The 18,339-nt window shown below is 40.6% G+C and overlaps 1 protein-coding gene across 1 annotated transcript in view; it reads right to left on the minus strand.

Moving 5' to 3' along the window:
- Positions 1 to 18,339, minus strand: part of zdhhc17 (zinc finger DHHC-type palmitoyltransferase 17) — a 35,591-nt gene that overhangs the window by 2,114 nt on the left and 15,138 nt on the right. The window contains exons 4-15 of the mRNA XM_042511055.1: positions 17,873 to 17,950; positions 16,076 to 16,220; positions 15,674 to 15,738; positions 14,524 to 14,686; positions 14,270 to 14,395; positions 12,198 to 12,340; positions 10,978 to 11,078; positions 4,053 to 4,177; positions 2,095 to 2,157; positions 1,905 to 1,998; positions 298 to 381; positions 55 to 212 (exon numbers count right to left, since the gene is read on the minus strand). Coding sequence (XP_042366989.1) covers positions 55 to 212; positions 298 to 381; positions 1,905 to 1,998; positions 2,095 to 2,157; positions 4,053 to 4,177; positions 10,978 to 11,078; positions 12,198 to 12,340; positions 14,270 to 14,395; positions 14,524 to 14,686; positions 15,674 to 15,738; positions 16,076 to 16,220; positions 17,873 to 17,950 — 1,345 coding nt within the window. The remainder of the gene's footprint in view (positions 1 to 54; positions 213 to 297; positions 382 to 1,904; positions 1,999 to 2,094; positions 2,158 to 4,052; positions 4,178 to 10,977; positions 11,079 to 12,197; positions 12,341 to 14,269; positions 14,396 to 14,523; positions 14,687 to 15,673; positions 15,739 to 16,075; positions 16,221 to 17,872; positions 17,951 to 18,339) is intronic.

The following is an 18,339-nucleotide window of genomic DNA, read 5'->3' on the forward strand; positions in this document are numbered from 1 at the left end:
TCTTGATTTTTCAATATGCCTTTAAAAGTATTGAATCGAATAATAAACTCAGACCTGGTAGAGCTGACACATGATGAGCACAGCCACCCACATAAAGTGGAAGACGCTGTTGAGGAACATCCAGAACATCCAGGGAGAGCAGGAGGCGATCTGGGTCAGGTAGAGCCAGAAACCGTCCTTGGCGTAACTGGTGGCGCAGTGAATTCTCCAGTCTGAGGGGGGAAAAAGAGAAGAAAGGAGTGAGCAGAGAAAGAAACCGACTGAGGTGTGAAACGAGGGAGAGGTTTTTCTACTCACAGGAAATGCAGCCGTACATCATCCAGCAGATCATGCAGAGCAGGAAGAACAGATAACCCATGAAGTAGCGGTGATTCCCACTTCCTGTGGAGGAGAAACAAGCATGTCATGTTCTGTTCTCATCACTTTAGTTTGTTGTGTCAGCTGCCTCTGCCAGCTGAAAGGAGGGGAAGATGAGAGAGAATACTCAAAGAAGTCCAGAAATGATGGAGATATGGGGAGGACATATCAGAAACTTTTATAAGCTTTTTTTCTTTAAAGTGCAGTTCAGTTCTGCTCAAATATTCATGTGCAGTAAGAGGAGGAGGTTTGTAGACACGACTCGGAATAAAAACAAGACAGATAGCCCCTCTAGCAGCTCTGTGAAGCTGTACTTCCCGTTAAATTCATCCTGAGGGGACCATGAATATCTGTGCTACATTTTATGACATCCATCCCTCTAACAAGATGAAAGATGATACAAAGACACTCATAACGGCATCATTAACTTGTGTTTATGATATATTTGAAAACTTTTTCCTGGCCTCTGCTCCCAATACTCATTGAGCGGAGCTTTTTGTTTGTTCAGACAGTTTCCACATATTTAAAGCTTCTTCCTGACCACCTGCTTTCAGAGTGGAAGTGCTACAAGCCCCCTGCACTCCTTCCTTCCTCCGCTGACTCTGCTCTGCTTCACAGACGCCATCTGACACAATCCTGGACACATACAGACACTCGCCTTCCCTACAACTTCATTTGGCCCTCATCCTTTTACTGCATCATGTCACGAAAGCCTTCTCCTGTGTGTTAGGTTTAGATTTATCACTGAATACTAGGGTTGCACCCAAATGACAGTGTTTGCTGTACACCAATTTATTATTTTGCACACCATCAACATTGATCACAACCTTTCTATAATTTTTAAAATATTCAACTCGAATTACCACTGACATCTAGAGGGTGGATAAATGCCTCCACAAACAAGTCAAATTGACCTTTGATCTTCAACCAACTTCATTCATTCGTTGGTTTTTGATGTTTGTGCCAAATTTAAAGAAATTGCCTCAAGGTGTTCTATAGATATTGCCTTTACGAGACTGACACAGATGCAAGGTCACAGTGAACTGGACCGTGTACCGGCAAAATCAAGTAAGTTTGTTGATGAGTCCAAGTTGACGTTTGTGCTAAATTTGATGAAATTCTCTCAAGGCATTCCTGGGATATTGAGGTCAAGACAATGACACAGATGCAGTCAGTGACCTTTGACCACTTTTAACCCGGCAACACAAACTTTAAACTAAATATTAATGTCAAATCTGAAATTTGTTGAAAATAGTATGCCATTTCTGTGTTTCCGTGAGGCGTTATCTCAGATTCTAAGCCTATTTTCCTGAGAATTTATGTAGATCTGTAATTTCTCCAACATGTTTCTTCTGTTTTGTACCAGAACCAGAATAAATTGAGAGCAGAGCTTCAGTCAGGACATGTGTTGTTTCTTAAAGTGGAAAATAGAGATGATAAAACACATTAAAAAGCCACAACTCTCAGGCAAGGAAAGAAAATTACAAACAGCAGTTAGTTTGGAAGTGTTGACATCCTCATAAATCTGCGTTGTGTTGTTGACATACCGACACAGTTCCCCACCCAGGGACAGTGGTGGTCAAACTTAGCGATGCAGCGGTTGCACACGGCACAGTGTTTGGACCTGATGGGCTTCCGTATCTAGGGGAAAACAATTTTATAAGCAGTCACAAGTTGTTTTATAATTGCCTTTTTGCCCTGTATGCATCACATTATAAAAGACGGGTCAGAATTTACCAAGCAGGTACTGCAGAATATGCTGAGGTCCAGGCTGCCTGTCTCTGCCAGCTCCACAATTGTCTGGAGGAAGGAAACAAGAAACAATAGCAGGATTTTAAAAAAGCAGACAGAGACATGGCAGAAAAATGAAAGAACAACTGAGAAATTCATCTTGCCAGGGTCTATTTGGCAATGCAACAAAAGACCAACTGACAGCTGAGGCTGGGATTTCCAGCTGAACGATCACACTGGAGGCTCGGCTGATTCACGGTGAACAAAAGCTAACTGGGATTTAGAGTTTCATTCAGTCAGTAGGTGATTTTCTCTTTTTACAGCAAAATGCTTTTCATATGGGGATTGTTTTTTTTTTTTTATCTCATCTGCACTAATAAGATTTATTTCCTTTTTGCTCTTCCAGCATTACATCACTGTGCAAATAAACTGAAGACACAACCTTGAAAGGAAAACAAGAGGTGGAAGGGGATCCTCTGCAGGGAAAGGAAAGCTTTGAAGCCTTTGATCCAGTGGTGAGTCCTGCGCTGTGCTAACAATGCAGGGTAAATTTAGCTTTTCATCAATCACAGGGCCTGCTCCAGAGCAGAGCCTCTGTTGTCCCCCATTAGAGTGTGATAATGAGGGACAGAGGGACTGAGAGGCCAGAGGATCTGCAGCTCAGCAGCCCTCATGTCTCCAGTGAATTCAGCTTTCTGCCAAAAACTGGCATATCATGTGTGATGTCAAGTTAAATTAAGGGAATGTCTGTATTCACTGCACCAACATTAACACTTAGTGTAATGAAATACAACAAAGACAGACAAAAGAAAACTAGAATGATTGCCTCGCAGTTGTATGCATTCACGAACCAGTCAAGTTGCACTTATAGTTTTATTCCATGTCTGTGAAAACATGGATGCTTCACACACATCTGCAACCCTGCAGCACAGAAGATCCATATAGACAGCACAGTTTCAAAGTGAATATTCAAGAGTATACTACTGTGTCACCACTTCAGTATATGAGCAAGATATAATGTTACGTTATGGCCAAAAAAGTTTTTTTTACACTCGTGTATACACTAGTGTTTTTCAACTGAAACTTTGTCATAATCATTGTTTGAGTTTTTGAGTTATGGCCAGAAAAAAAAAATGTCAGGGCCCAGTGACCTTGACCTTTGACCACCAAATTCAAAACAGTTAACTGTTGAGTCCAAATGGATGTTTGTGCCCAATTTGAGGGAATTGCCCCAACGTGTTTGTGAGATATTGCTTTAATGTGAATGAGATGAAGCAAGGTCCCACTGATCTTCATCTTAGATCTTATAATTCTTATCATTGAATCCAAATGGACGTCTGTACCAAATTTGAAGTTTTGTCATAATTTGTACATGAACTGTTGAGTTGTGGCCCAAAAACATGTTTTTGTGAGGTAACAGTGATCTTTGACCAGCAAATTCTATTCAGTTCATTCTTTGGTCCGAGACATTTATGTCAAATTTGGAGAAATTCACTCAAGGTGTTCAAGAGATGTTGCATCGGCTAGATGCAGGGTCACAGTGACCTTGACCATTGACCACCAAAATCTAAGCAGTTCATTGTTAAGTCATAATGGATGTTTGTGCCAAGTTTGAAGCTGTTCTTGAGATAATGCATTTACGAAAATGAGAAGAACACAAGGTCATCGTCACCTTGACCTCTGACTACCTAATCAATTGTTTTAATGTGCCTGAGACGTGTGCTAAATTTTACGAAATTTCTTCAAGGTGTTCTTGAGATACTGCGTTCATAAAAATAAGACGGATGCAAGGTCACAGTGACCTTGACCTTTGACCACCAAAATTTAATCAGTTCATTGTTTAGTCCAAGCAAATGTTTTTGTCAGATTTGAAGAAATTCCCTCTAGGAGTTTATACTTTCATAATATACTTTTTATACCATCCTCACAAAAAAGGGCGGGGTTGGGACAAACAGCGACTTTACCTTTTTCTTCTGCTCCTCTGATGCTTTAATAATTCCTGGGTCAGACTTCCAGGATTTGCCAAAGTTGTAGAATAAAGCCATGGTGTTTATCAGGAAGGGCACATGGACGGTGGCAAAGGGCAGATGTGCAGCGAGGTTAAGGAAGACAATTGATAAGCAGCTTTTGCATCTTTTGCATAGTTTTTGTTTGCTATTTTAAAGGCTGCTGGCTCTTCACCTCAATCAGATCCTGTTCATTGTAACCACAAAACTGCCAGATGACTCTTAAACCAACTGAATTGTAGCAAAACTACAAATTGAGGCTAAAAGAAAGAAAGAGGCTCAAATTAAATACAACAGCTAACTCACTGACTCCTTGGCAACATTATATTTTGTTTACAACCCTTTCCTTATTATTAAGACGGAAATCCTGTCTCTGTGCAAAGGTATCAAGTATGTTTCATGTCATTTCAAAAGTTTCTGTCTATTTTCACAAAGCAGTTTCTCATTAATATAAGTAAGTAAACTGCTGTATTCTGATTTTTTTTTAACTGTAAATATCCAGTTGATGAAAACCAGACATGACATAAGACAAACAGTATATTTGCGCTGACACCTACTTCAGTATTGCGTAGGACAAAAGGACAAACACCTGTCTGTCATATTGTTCTGGAAACATTTTTAAACAAACATCAATAAAACCGTTTCCTGTGTTTTTACGACAACGACGTCAACCTGAGTCAGATTCTCACCTCGTAGTAACTCCAGTAACAGACAGACTGTGACGCAGAAGGACGCTCTGCCTCGTCTCGACTCACCCAGTCAAGGTGAGATCAGTTTTGTCTGTCACCACTGCTGAACAATACTTCCTTTCACTGAATACAAACATACCCATAAATCAGTCCTGCTCTCACAGAGGAAACTCTGCGTGAATATTCTTTGTTGCACAGTAACAGCACAAACAGACTAGTTATGTGACAGCATTTCATTGGCGAGTGTGTAGAGGTAAACATGATACAGATACACTCCTAACCAAATAAACAAAGAGGCTGTGTGTTGTGCAGACTTGTGTCTAACCATGGAGAGATCATGTTGTATTCTGTGACATCTGTGACTGCCAGCCTAGTGAAGACTGTAACTGATTAGTAACAGAGTCAGTCATGCAGGTGTGCATGAGTCAGCTGAATCCCACAGGAACTCAGCCAAGTGGCACAGAGAGGCTCAGACTTTGAAATGTGATACATGCTAATGAGTGACTGGAACTGTTGGAGCAAACTGCAATTCTGATGAAAAAAAAAACAAAATCATGATAGAATCGACGCAGTAGGTCAGAATCTAAACCACAGATGGAGAACGTTCTCTTCAAACTGAGGAGTTTCATGTTAAGATGAGTGAGCTGCAAGGTCACAAGTTCCATGCTTAACCCTATGAAACCTGGGCAAAATTGGCTTGATTTCTCTTTAAAAAAAACATGGGAAGGCAATGAGCAACAATAGAATAAATGATCAAGAAATAAGCAATAAATTAGTTAGGGTTTTTTTAAACTAACTATAGGAAACAAGGAAATGACCTGAAAAAACTGTTTAAAATCATAATCATAATTATATATATATATATATATATCAGTATGATAATTATATGTAGTTCTCCGGGCATTTCTCCCTATATTTCTTTAATTAATTTTATAAGTCTACTAATTTCTTGCACTTTGCGAGACATTTCTTGCCAAGTTGCTCTTTGCTGTTTTTTGCCATGTTTTAAAAAGAAATCAAACATATTGCTCATCTTTCAAATCTTTAAATACTCATGAAATGCATCTGAATGCAGCTCAAGAAAATACAAAAGTGGGTTGCGGGTCCATTCTTTATGGACCGCAAAGGACTTGTGAATATTTTAAATTTGTCAAAAAATCCACTTTATTTTGACTTAAAGCAAATTTTTGCCACAGAGCCTTAATTTTGAAGTGCCATTTCTGTTTATTGCAACCTGTTATATTTCTTTGTGTTTTAAGCCAATGTACTGTTTACATTTTATGAAATAAAACTGAATGTGTGGTAATTTATCTTATGTGTGGATCCTGAGCTGATGCCTGAGGTGAAATCTGGACCCCGTGAGTGGACCTGTGGGGAACCACTGTTCTAAATCATACAGAAAGGTACAGCTCCACAGTGGAGTTTCTCTTCATCTACTGAATTATAGGGATGAGATATAACAAGTCGTGTTATTTTAGTTTATACTTAAAGCCTTGATTCAAACTGAACTCTTACATCTGTATTGTCAAAACACAAAAAAAGCCACAAAAAGTTGATGCTAAAATCCTCTGATGCTTTAACACAGGTCTGTTGGGAAAGTAGTTACCAGCAGCTATTAGAGACAAACCATCAGCACAGAAACATGCCCAAACACAACTTTGTCTGTAAGGAGGAGCCGATAGCTCCTGTGGTCATCTGTCTGGAACAGTTACTTCATTGATAAGCACTTTGGTACCTCTGACAGAGTGAGAGAGGCCTCTACAGACTACATGAAGCCATTGATCTTCATGAGTATCTCCATAAAGAAGCAAGTGTTGACATTATCTCCTATAGAAATGGCCCAATAAGTAAAACACTCTCCAGAGCTCCTCAATGGTCAACTAGCTCAGGGACCAGCAAAGATGCAGAGATTGTGCAAGTGATCAATGCAGCGCCTCAGACAAATGGGTTTCTATGTTTCCTCAGAGAGAGATGGTCTTCACCTCCTCTTAGCACCCATTGCTCTATTGAAAGGCTAAGTGGTGAGGTGTACCTGACAACAAAGGCAGAGTCACAGGCGCATTTATCAGTGTGGCTTTTCAGACTTTGCAATGACGTGCAGGCACACGGTTCAACAGTGAAATGAATGCGTACAGTACAGTACAAACTCCAGGGCATCTTTCACTCGATTTTCAGATGTTCACCTGCTGGAAATGCATTTATGAGCAACACCTACTGAAAAAAATATGACCCCAGTCTGGGAAAGACAAAAAAGCACACAGCTCCACCCTCGTCATTTGATCTGATTTTAAACACAGGCCTGAGGAGGATAATGAGCTCACAGTGGCAGAAAGTGGGTCACAACTGGTGGATGAAAAGTTTCAAACTGGGAGTTGGAACAAAGGTGTGAAAGAAACGACCTGACAGATACTTGGTTAGACATGTGAAAGATGGAATACGAAACAATAATCTCCTATTTCTCACGCTACACTGCGTTATTGTCTTGTTTATTTGAAGTATGTAGTGAAAAGATTACCAAATGTCTCCTCTCACATCTGAGATGATAAACAGGCCAGGATACTTCAAACCAGATGTTGGAATCCTTCAGACCATGACTCAAATCAGAGGTTTATATTTTCATCTTCAAATCCAAGTTCAATAGATGTAAAACTGCAGACTAGTACAAATTTGGGAACTTCACCAGTGGTCCCTGCTGGGCCTTAGTCTTAGTTTATGTAAGCAGCCTCAGAAGGTTCAGACAGAGTAAACTGAGGCCTCTGACAGACTGAAGAATATAAAGGAGGACAGAGGAGGTCAGGCCGCATTCACACCAAATCAGATGTTGTGGCGATCAGCCATAAAGGTCTGTGGAAGTATCACTTTGTTTCTTTTAACCATAGAAAGAGGCTGTGTTATTTTTTCCTGAGGAGGTCTTTTGTAGCCTATCATCAGAGAGGAGTTGTTCTTTTAACATTTTTATACAACTTTTATGCAATTCCCTGTCTGTATGTAATCACATAGCCTGATTGCAGGCTATGTGATTGGCAACGGCAGCCTAGATGCACTGCCCACATTCAAATGAATGGGAGAATTGGCGTTTTTGCCGCACCCCTTAAAATGGTGAGTGCAGCCTTAGTCAATCCACTACTTATGTACATGATATGTTTAATATTAGAGATTGGAAACATGGAGACAAACAGGTGATAGCAGTTGGTCAACAATCATTAGCCCCTTTTACACTGCCTGTTCAAGGCATTAATGTCGTGCTGTTACGCCGTCTGGCTGTTCTGTTTAAAAGGTACCATTGTAGAATGGAGGAACAGAATTGTCTCAACTTAAAGCCGGCAACAGAAGATGTAACGGCGTCAAAACGAGATCTATGTACAAGGGACAGCTGGCAGGACAGAATCATAGATTGTGACATTTTGACGGTGTGTTTATGTGTGCAACCCACGGCGGGAGATTTTAAAAGCTGCTAGAAGAAGTTAGTGGTTCACTCAAAGAAGAGGAACAGCAGTAGAAACTGTCCACAAATTGGGAAAACAATGAGGTCCAAGAGTTCCTTACCCTCCAAACTGAGAACAAGATCAGCTGCCATACAACAGGGACATTAAATGATTGTTATTGCGACTTGATTTCATTGTTATTGTTTAGAAAACACTGCCAACTTGTATGTTATATGTCACAAAAGAGACGGACACTGTTGTGTCATGCCCATCACACCTTTTTTGTTTCTGTGATGCCGACATGCTGTCTATAATCACACAGTGTAGCAGCATGATGCTGCCGTTGTTTGGTTCTGTGTAAAAATGCAAAGGGGGCATAAAGAAGAGACTTTGTAGAGGCTCTATAACACAGTCTCTGTGTAAAAATGCATGTAGTCTATTTTCTCTCTTTTGCTGGTGTCTCACCACCACTTCAAATGTGACTAAAATAGCTATTGACACTTTTGCCTTCAGACCCATTTACAAAGTAAATTATTATGAGCATAACCTGACCTCATATGTGGTGGCCATCAGGCTATTTTGCATTTGTGTCCCAGTGTGAACAGTCTAACTCATACATTAGCTATAAATTTATGGTTACCTTTTAGTAAAAACAAGCATCAATTCATCCAGTCACACAGTGCTCCTGGTTTGCATATCACTTGCTTTTCATAAGTAAACGTGATAAGAAAAAGTATTTGTATGCAAGTAGACATCCAGAACAAGAGCCAGCTGTCTACCTGAGTGGCCACAGTTTGCAACTGATGTGTCAGAGCTGTCAGGAACATGACACGGCACGTTTTTAAAATGAAAAGGCAGGCAAAGACACCATTCCTGGAAAGAGATTCACGACAGATACACAAGCTTAATGACAAACTTGATAGCTGGAGGGCAAAAGAGAAACCTGAAAGAAGTCGTATTTCACGAGGAGCTGTCTTCACACAAGAGAGAACCTGCCTGCAGTCACAGGGGTAACTTTTGATCCATGTATGAACAAACTTTTAGCAGGCTGCAGGATGTTGCGTCACCTCACCGCTGCTCTTTGAAGATGAAAGCACGGCTTAGTGAGCAGGTCAAGAGCAGGGATGTCCTTTTAGGAGATTCCTTCTATCAATTTTACATCGAGTTCACATGCTATACACCTATTGTCTTATCCAAAATGTGCAAAAACACATCTATGCAGCATTTTAGAATAACTGGAAAGACCTCTGAGCATAGTTTTCTTTTTCAATAAGCTCTGGTCAAAAACATCTTGCGCTCCCTTCCCATTAGTGGAGCAGTGAGGCATCAAATTAAATGCCTTCCACAAACGAGAACTCCCCTCTCACCTCGGGGCAATTAGGAGCTTCCGAACAGAACGGCAATTCTTCAAAGAACAAAAAAAAAAGAAAACGTGAAAGCAGCCGCGCCAACAGAAACTCTTTGGAGTCGCTCTGTTGGGTTTCACCCAGCAGCTGCTGCACACTCAACTCCCTGTTCACGAATCCAGCACAGGCTGGAAATGGAGCAGCAAGTTCATTGAGACGTTCTACATTTCTCCTTAAATATCCATCACAATGAGACCCTGGGGCTCGTGGCACGTCACTGCATTTGTTTAACACAATTTCCGCAAACTCCGTCTGCTCTTTACATTAACCTTTCTCCTTTTCTGCTCCTTCAGCCCACAGTGACTTAATCTCACTGATGTTCCAGTCGGCCAACTCAAGTACTTTCCTCCTCTTCAACCACAATGCATCACAGGCAGCAGAACGCAGTAAAAATCTATTTTACAAGTCCATATTTTATTGAGATCCTCCCTGCTTGGAGATCACTCGCATCTGCCAAATTCACTAACTGGCCAAACAGATTCAGAAAATCTCTTGGCTTTTGTTGAATGACTATTGCAATTGTTAACAAGCCAAGAATAAATAGCTCATTTCAACCCGCGTGTGACACAACTGCAAGGCTCTGAACTGACGTCTTCTTTTCCAGACAGTGTAAGCCAGGTCCTGACGCTATGGCAAGCTTCCCACACAAAGTGCATGAATGAGACTATAATAGGTGGACAGAGGAACTCAGCCAATCACATCTACTGAAAAGAGCTACAAAACACCAATCTTTAATATGATTCATGACCTAATGTATTTAATGTCAGGGGGATTAGTTAACAGTCATTGTTGAGTGAAATCTTCAACTGTACTTGGGATTTAGGCTGGATTTACACGACGTGGTACAAGAGACCCAATTTCAATTTTTCCTGTCATGTGGCACAAATCAGATAACAATCATGAACGTGTAAGCTATTAAAAAAAAAGCACATGAAATTAGATATTCTCATTCGCATCTGCCATTGAGTCTGTATTCTAAGAAGACAGGTCGGATATACCTTGGCATTGCAAGTTGTACGTAATTGAAAATGCTACAGTGGCACATTTTAATGACGTATTTGCTCAGAAAGCAGAAAATACAACAATGAAGGACGAGGGCTCAAGCCAGTGGTCAAATGCAGAGATTACCTGTCTTTTCAACCTTTGGGCCGAAGAAACTGTTTAAGCCAAAATGTGGACATAGCCAGACTAGCTGTTTCCGTTTTCTTTTTTCAGTCTTTATGCTAAGCTAAGCTAATCTTCATGATGAGTGCTACCATTCTTCTCATCTAACTCTTCGCAAAAAATATATGCATAATTTTCAAAAAGTGCAAACTATTCCTTTCAGACAAATAAAGTCCAAACCGATGACAGAAAAGGATATCGTTCCAGAACCAGTAGAACCATGTGGCGTACATCCAGAACTTGGTGGCCAGATAGATTCCCAGAGGGAGAGCGCTGTGCATGGAGTGGTCGAAGAAAGCCCTGCAAAGAGACAGAGGAGAGAGGGAGAGTTGCAGTTATCAGCAGTGTTTCTTAAAACTGTCTTCTGTTAAGTTCTGAGTCTTTGTTTTTCACAATGTTTCCCCCTGTCCTGCAATGCACTTCCTGTCAATCAAATGCTGTGCACAGAACTTACGATATCTGACCCCTGAAATACGACGCACACCGTAAACACCACTGTAAATATTACTGTACAGCGTAAGTCTTATTGCTGCAGTGTTGGTGAAATGATAAGGACACAGAATTGTCCTTTAATGGGCATCATTCCGTCACAGAAACCGCTTAGCTCATAACTCATGTGTTTGATATATCAAGGCACTCTTCCTGCAGATGTGAAAGTGCTTACTGTAGCACATATGCACAAACCTGAGCAGTAAAAATAAACCAAACCATGACCTGATGACACACTGCAGTTACACTCACCAGCTCTCAATAATTACCATTGTTTTTTCAACAACTAGATATTCCAAGAATGTCAGTAAACATAAAGCTAGCACACTGGGTAATGTGTGTTATTGTAGCCCCAAAGCTAACAGTGGTGATGGGCACAACAAACTGTACCAGCAGGACCAGATGGCAGTGCTTATGGGGTTTAAGCAGGGGATACAGTGTGTGTGTGTTTGTGTTTGTGTTTTTGTGTGTGTGTGTGTGTGTGTGTGTATGTGTGTGCGTGTATGTGTGTGCGTGTGTGTGTGTGTGTGTGCGTGTGTGTGCGTGCGTGCATGTTTAAGAGAGTATTTCACAATGCGTGGTGTGGAATGTCAGAGATTACATGTTTGTTCGCACGCAAGAATATGTGCATGTGCAGTTTGCTGGCTGGTGCCATAGAGACATTGTTTTTTTTTGTGGTGTGTCAACTAAATTTGTATAATACAATGTGTGGTGTCAGGACATCTACATCTGATTTATAAGTGTTATTAAAAAGTAAGATTGCAGATTGAATTCTGAAAGATCATGAGTTCAAAACACTTAAACAGTAAATCCAAACTTGGCTTAAATTGAGTCATAGTTGAGAATAATGTAACAAGTTAATATATATATATATTATAGAGATGATAAATGGCAGGAAAAAATAGTGTCATTTATGTAACTGAGGCGTACTTGGAGAGGAACTGCACGGTGACCCAGACGCCGGCGTACATGAGGCCCTTGATCAGCCAGGAGTCGATGTCCAGGTCAGCGATGAAACCAACTAGCCAGATGACCAGGAAGGGTGTCCCCAGCATCACCTTCTGCCTGAACTCCTGTAGGACGAGGAGACGGATGGGACATAGAAAATAATCACGAAAGTAGGACAGAGGAAATGTGACAGAAGTGGTGAGAGAGAAGGTATGGAAGACAGATGGATTGGTGGGGAAAAAAGTTCAAAGAAAGGACAAATATTGGGGGAGGGAGAGACAAGAAGATTGATAAGAGACAGATGTAAGTTTGAAAAGCGATGAAACAAGACAAAAAAGACAAAAATGGAAAAGACAGATGAGATCTTTGCAAGAGGGAAGGAGTCCTAGCTGCAATTTTGTAACTACAAAGGGTTTTAGACTCGTAAACAGTAAAAATACATCCAATAGTAAAAATAATTCCTATGATTCACTGGTTCCAAAGCTGGGGGTCCTGACCCTTCTAGGGGCCGCCAAAGCTTCACAGTGGGTTGTGAGGTAAAATTAACAATCGATTAATTCTGAAAAAAAAAAGACATAAAACTTTTCCATTAATCAAAGCTCACAGCAACATGTTGCATATACTTAGACAACATTGCATAGCCTATCACTTGATTGATGAAATTTCATGTTTGATGAAATTCTTAACAACCAATTAATTGATTATCAATTAATAGTTATCATCCCTACTTCAGCCTCATCCCTGCATCAGAAAAGTATGCAGTGAAAAAAAAAACAACTGAGAATTTACACAACAATGGCCAAGTGTCAGGGAGAAGAAAACGCTGAATTTATATTTTATTAAAATAAAAACGATATCAAGTACTTAAACACAACAACAAAAATACATAATACAGACAGGGAATTGCATAAAAGTTGTATAAAAATGTTAAAAGAACAACTCCTCTCTGATGTAATATTTACAAAAAATAATCTGCCCTCATCATATCTCTTTTTTTTTTGTTTTATATAAACTTCTGGCAGGTTTAGTGTTAACAAATTGGGTTATGGGACAGTTTGTCAGTCATCCTGTTCTACTGTAGCTATTTTTATTTTTAGCTCATACAAATCAAGCACTGCATGCTCTAAAGCCATTTGTGTTTGGCTCTCTCCGCTGTAGAGGCGTAACGAGGAGGGTGAGTTAGAGGTATTCTACAAATGGCCGATGAATTTCTACTCACTATGGCACAAGACAAACCTCAGATTGAGTCTCAATTCTAGTGGTCTTTTTGTGTGCAAACTAACTGTGCAGTTCTAAACATTTACCTTAATCAACTAATAATATCCCAGCATTGAGGTGGAGAGACAACAACACAGAGTTAAAACAGAGTAGCAGTAGTGGTCTTAAAAAAAAATCAAAACAAAATCAACCAAGACAAGCAACACGGATGAATTTATGCATCTAATATCAGGGTGGGAAATGTTTTGGCTGTGGCTGCAACCAAGTAAATATCTGAAAGTCCCCTCCTTTTTTCAATTTTTACAAAAAGGTCAGCCAAGTTCAAAGTTTGAGCAGAAGAGGTTATATTTCAGGATACATATCAATTACCAGCTTCTGTGGTCAGACTGGATGCTAGAAAAGTTATGTTGTCCCTGTATTTTCCAGCAGTTGTTGTGTGAAACATAACAGGTCATTTCAGAGTCGTCTCCTTCCTGTCAGAACGCCTTATCGGAAACTTGAAAAGTAATAAACAGCTGACAAACTGACAGCTTTAGACTGAAAGGTAATCACAACATCTGTGACAGTGCCGCAGTGCAAAAGTTCAGTGTGGACAGGCTGGTCTGAGCATGTCTGTTTGCACTGGGACAGTCAAACGGAGTCACAAAGGTGTGTGTCTTTACAGCAAAAGATGAAATGGTAACATGTGATCCTACTGAAAGGACTGTGAAATGTCAGCAGTAGCACAGGATTCACATTAATACCTGCACTTTTCTTTTGAAGTGCAATGTAATGCACTGAGCATGTGTGTGTGTGTGTGTGTGTGTGTGTGTGTGTGTGTGTGTGTGTGTGTGTACCTTGTCCATCTTCAGTCTCTTCAGGTAGGACGGGCTGTCGTAGCCTTTAGCCTGCCGTGCTTCCTGTAGGTGATTGATCATCCAAACGTTCTTCCTTTGCTTGGCGAGATCTAGCGGCGTTTCACCCTAAAGATCAACACACAAGACCAGTCTGTACACATCTACCATCACAAAAAAGTTACAGGATCATCAACACTAATTTCACTATTATCAGATACAAAGACAGCAGTTTGAGGCCACCAGGAAGGCATTACCTTGATGTTCTGTGCGTCGACGTTAGCGTTGGCGTCCAGCAGCAGGCTGATGACAGTGGTGTTGCCTGCCAGCACGGCCCAGTGCAGCGCTGTGTTCTTGTGATATTTGTCGCCCAGGTTGACGGACACGTTGAAGGTCAGCAGCAGCCGGGTGGGGTCCACACTGTCGCACAGAGGAAGAAAATCAAATCAAGCTGAGGCAAAGTAGTTTGAAACCAACTGACAAACAGGCTCGTCTCAAGGAGGAAGACAGATGACAACAATAAAGGTGATAGACAGAAATAAGACAGCTGGAAAAGATTCAGTAAGGATTGGAATCTACCTTACATAAAACACTGTAATCAAAACCACTGATGTAAACTTCTGTTGCTGTGACACAGGCAGTAAAATGGCAATCTGGGCTGCAACTAGCAAATACTGTTATTGTTAATTATGTTGGATTGTTGGCTTGGTCAAGTGTGTAAAATGTCACTTAATATTGCAAAATGTTATGATTTCTCACAGCCCACAGGGACACCTTCAAATGTTTGAGTTAATGTTAGATAGTTTACCGTCATGTATGACAAAAAAACACAAATTCCTCACATTTAGGAAGCTGGAACCAGATATGTTTTTTGCATTTTTGCTTGAAACAGCAACATTCTAGCTGCTAGAAAGCCATCAGTGTTGTAAGAAAACAACCCATTACAGCTTTTGTGTATTGGATATAATTTCTTACTTGATTATTCATGTAACTTCTTAATTATTGACCATTTTGTTGTCATGGTACATTGAATTAATACATTTTAAATGGAAATGATCACCCAGAAAATATGCTTAAAAAGGAATATTCAGATGAAGCTGAGCAGCAATAGTGGGACTTGTTCCCTCGTGTGCAGTGTGTCTGCTGAATGACAAATGTGTGTGTGTGTGTGTGTGTGTGTGTGTGTTTGCAGTCAGCAGAAACATGCTCGAGCTTGTGTGTGGCTGTCGGTGCACACACAGCGTAAGAGTCTGCATTTTACACTCTGTCCAGGTACCACGTTCTTGATTTGGGGTTGCAATTTATTCAACATTTACTGTGTCATCAAGATTTCTTGTCAAGGCAGACAGAGCTGTAGTAGCAACTGTGGGGCACGTGTACGCTCACACAAGATATAAACATACACACCTGTGCGTCCTGTAAGCCGCCCACATCAGAGGAGTCATGCCGTTCTGATCCATCATGTCCACATCCTGATAAAGAGAAAAGATAAGATCAAAAAACTGAAGGAGGAGTGATAGTTAGAGAATAGAAGCAACAGAGCTCCCCCTAATGGAGGGCAGTGGTACAAGATGCTTTCCAAACAGACTTCTCCCCAGGGGGCTGATAAAACCCAAACAACACAAACATAAACAAGAAAAAGAGATGATAAAGCAATGGAGCTTGTCAGGTGCGTGTTTTAGTGATAACCTTGTCTGTCTCTGAAACTATCCTGCAGGATCATCATTCTAAAGATCTCCTGTCACTGAAGCACATTTTCAGATAATGTTCTCTTCCCAACGAATAAGTCGCAGCGTTTGGGTTTCCTACCTGTCCTTTGGCGATTAGGTAGGCCACGATGGAGGTGTGGCCGAACTGGGCAGCCAGATGAACGCAGCTGCAGCCCTCGCCATCGATCAAAGACGGGTCTGCGCCATATTTCATGAGCTGCACCACCATGGATAGATGGCCTTGTCTGAGAGAAGATGGACGCAGAGATACAAAAAATTCACATAATGTTTTATTCTGACACCTCATTTCTCACTGCTCAGCCTTCAAGACTGGATCATAGCTTTGAAAATGAACAATAACAAGCTCCTTTGCACTTTAGTGAACCTGTTTTATACATTTATACACTATTTAACAAATCAGAGATTCTGATACACCACTTATTTTCATTGATTCTTATCATTAGTTTTAGAGTTTGTTAACAGATGTTTTATATAGTTTTGCTGCAGTTAAATGCACACCCCATTTACTCCTATTTATCAAGGATTCTTGCCATTTTTGGATTCTTTGTTCACAGTGGAGGCATGCGAGGAAAAACAACATTTTTGTCATGAATTCAACGTAACACAGGTGATTAATTGATATAAAAATGGTAATTTGAGGGGATAAGTATTCCTTTAATGTGCCATTTTAGGAGCTGGACAGCAAATTTCTTTGTAATACGAAATGACAATAAAGGCAGCCACTGTTCTATTCAGCCTTTATGCTGCAGAATAGTTTCGTAGTTTGGTGAAAATAGCCCGTAACTTGCAGGAACAAATAACTCCAGTCTTTCAGAGGTTTGTGGTGAAAAAGGCCAAAGCCATTTTCTCTTGATCACCCACTTACACACTGAGTGGGTGACCAGGCTGGTCACAAGATCACAGTCTCATGCACTCCCGGTGCTATTAAACGGCTTTATTTGCACATGAAATGATGGAGCCTCATATGCTGGCACAATATTGAGAGACTGGCTCCCTGTCTGCACTTATCATTTGATGTTTGTCTCTTAGCAGGTGATATGTTACATGCTGTTATTGCATTTTTAAAATGGATTTTATTACTAACCCTGTATGCTATATATAGTCCATCCATAGTAAAATAAATATTTGAATATAATTGGTAAAAAAAAACGACATAAAATGCATTGTTTAAGTTTTATTTCACTGCCTCAGTTAGAGCTGTGTACTATCACTTTCCCTGCATTAAACGTGACACACATTTGCTGTGTGTAACCGTGAGCAGACAGGCCTTTGACAGGCAGCACTTAGCTCCAGCATGTGTGTGGACGGCTGAGGTCATACAGACAGACAGAGAGAGGAGGCTGGGGGCTTTTAAAGGTCACTGGCAGGAGGCGATATGGGGGGAGGTGAAGGGAGACGCAGGACTCCGGAGCGTCTGTATACTGGCAATGGTGTGGATGCCTGTTGTCAAATCCATCAATAATTCAGGACGAGGGCGCTTCGTGCCCCCCTGTCAGCTTGGGAGAGAGGTGGGGTGAATCTCATGTGACCTGTCCCCTCTCACCAGTTACAGAGTGACTGAGTGATCATTACAAGTTGAGATGGAGCCTCTAGTCGTAAACCAGCAGTGTTAATGAGCAGTGAATATTAAAATACCAATAAAGGAGATGATAATGATAAATAGTCGAAGCCCAGCTGACCTAGCCATGCTTGATTATCTGATCTCTGAAATGTACCATAAAATAATCATTCTAAAATGTATAAAAAAACAGAAAAGGGAAGTTAACATCTAGTTGATTTCTGCTGTAACTTATTACCAAATGTATTGTAAAATCATGTTTAAAATAAAATAAACAAGGTCTACATTGCTATGTTATTTCTAGAAAGTGTGTGTTACCTGGTGGCCCAGTGCAGAGGTGTGGAGTTGAGGTCTCCTCCCAGCTGGTCCACTATGGCTCCCTTTGATATGTAGTACCTGCACGTACAAATACAATCATCAGGTGAAACTTTATACTGCATTCACACATGAATCTGAATCTATATTTTGTTGGCTATTCTGCTGATTAAAATCCCAAGATCTGACGCCTGACACAAAAATGATACGATGTATGTTTTACCAAGCAAAACATATTTTGTGAAAAACAAAATCCCAAAGATGCTCTGCAGCTGTCAAGTTTGAAAAGTTCTAATAACTCTTCTGGTGGAATTATTAATGTTCATTTTACCAGCGACATGGCAACCACGTGACCAGTAGCTGGTCACGTGGTTGCCATGTCGCTGGTAAAATGAACATTAATCGCTGAGTCGCCACTTAAGTGTTGTTTCAGGTGCGTATTAATGCAATCACGTCATCACAGCATTGTG

Source organism: Plectropomus leopardus, chromosome 22 (assembly GCF_008729295.1).
Source record: "Plectropomus leopardus isolate mb chromosome 22, YSFRI_Pleo_2.0, whole genome shotgun sequence".
NCBI classification, from domain to species: Eukaryota; Metazoa; Chordata; class Actinopteri; order Perciformes; family Serranidae; genus Plectropomus; species Plectropomus leopardus.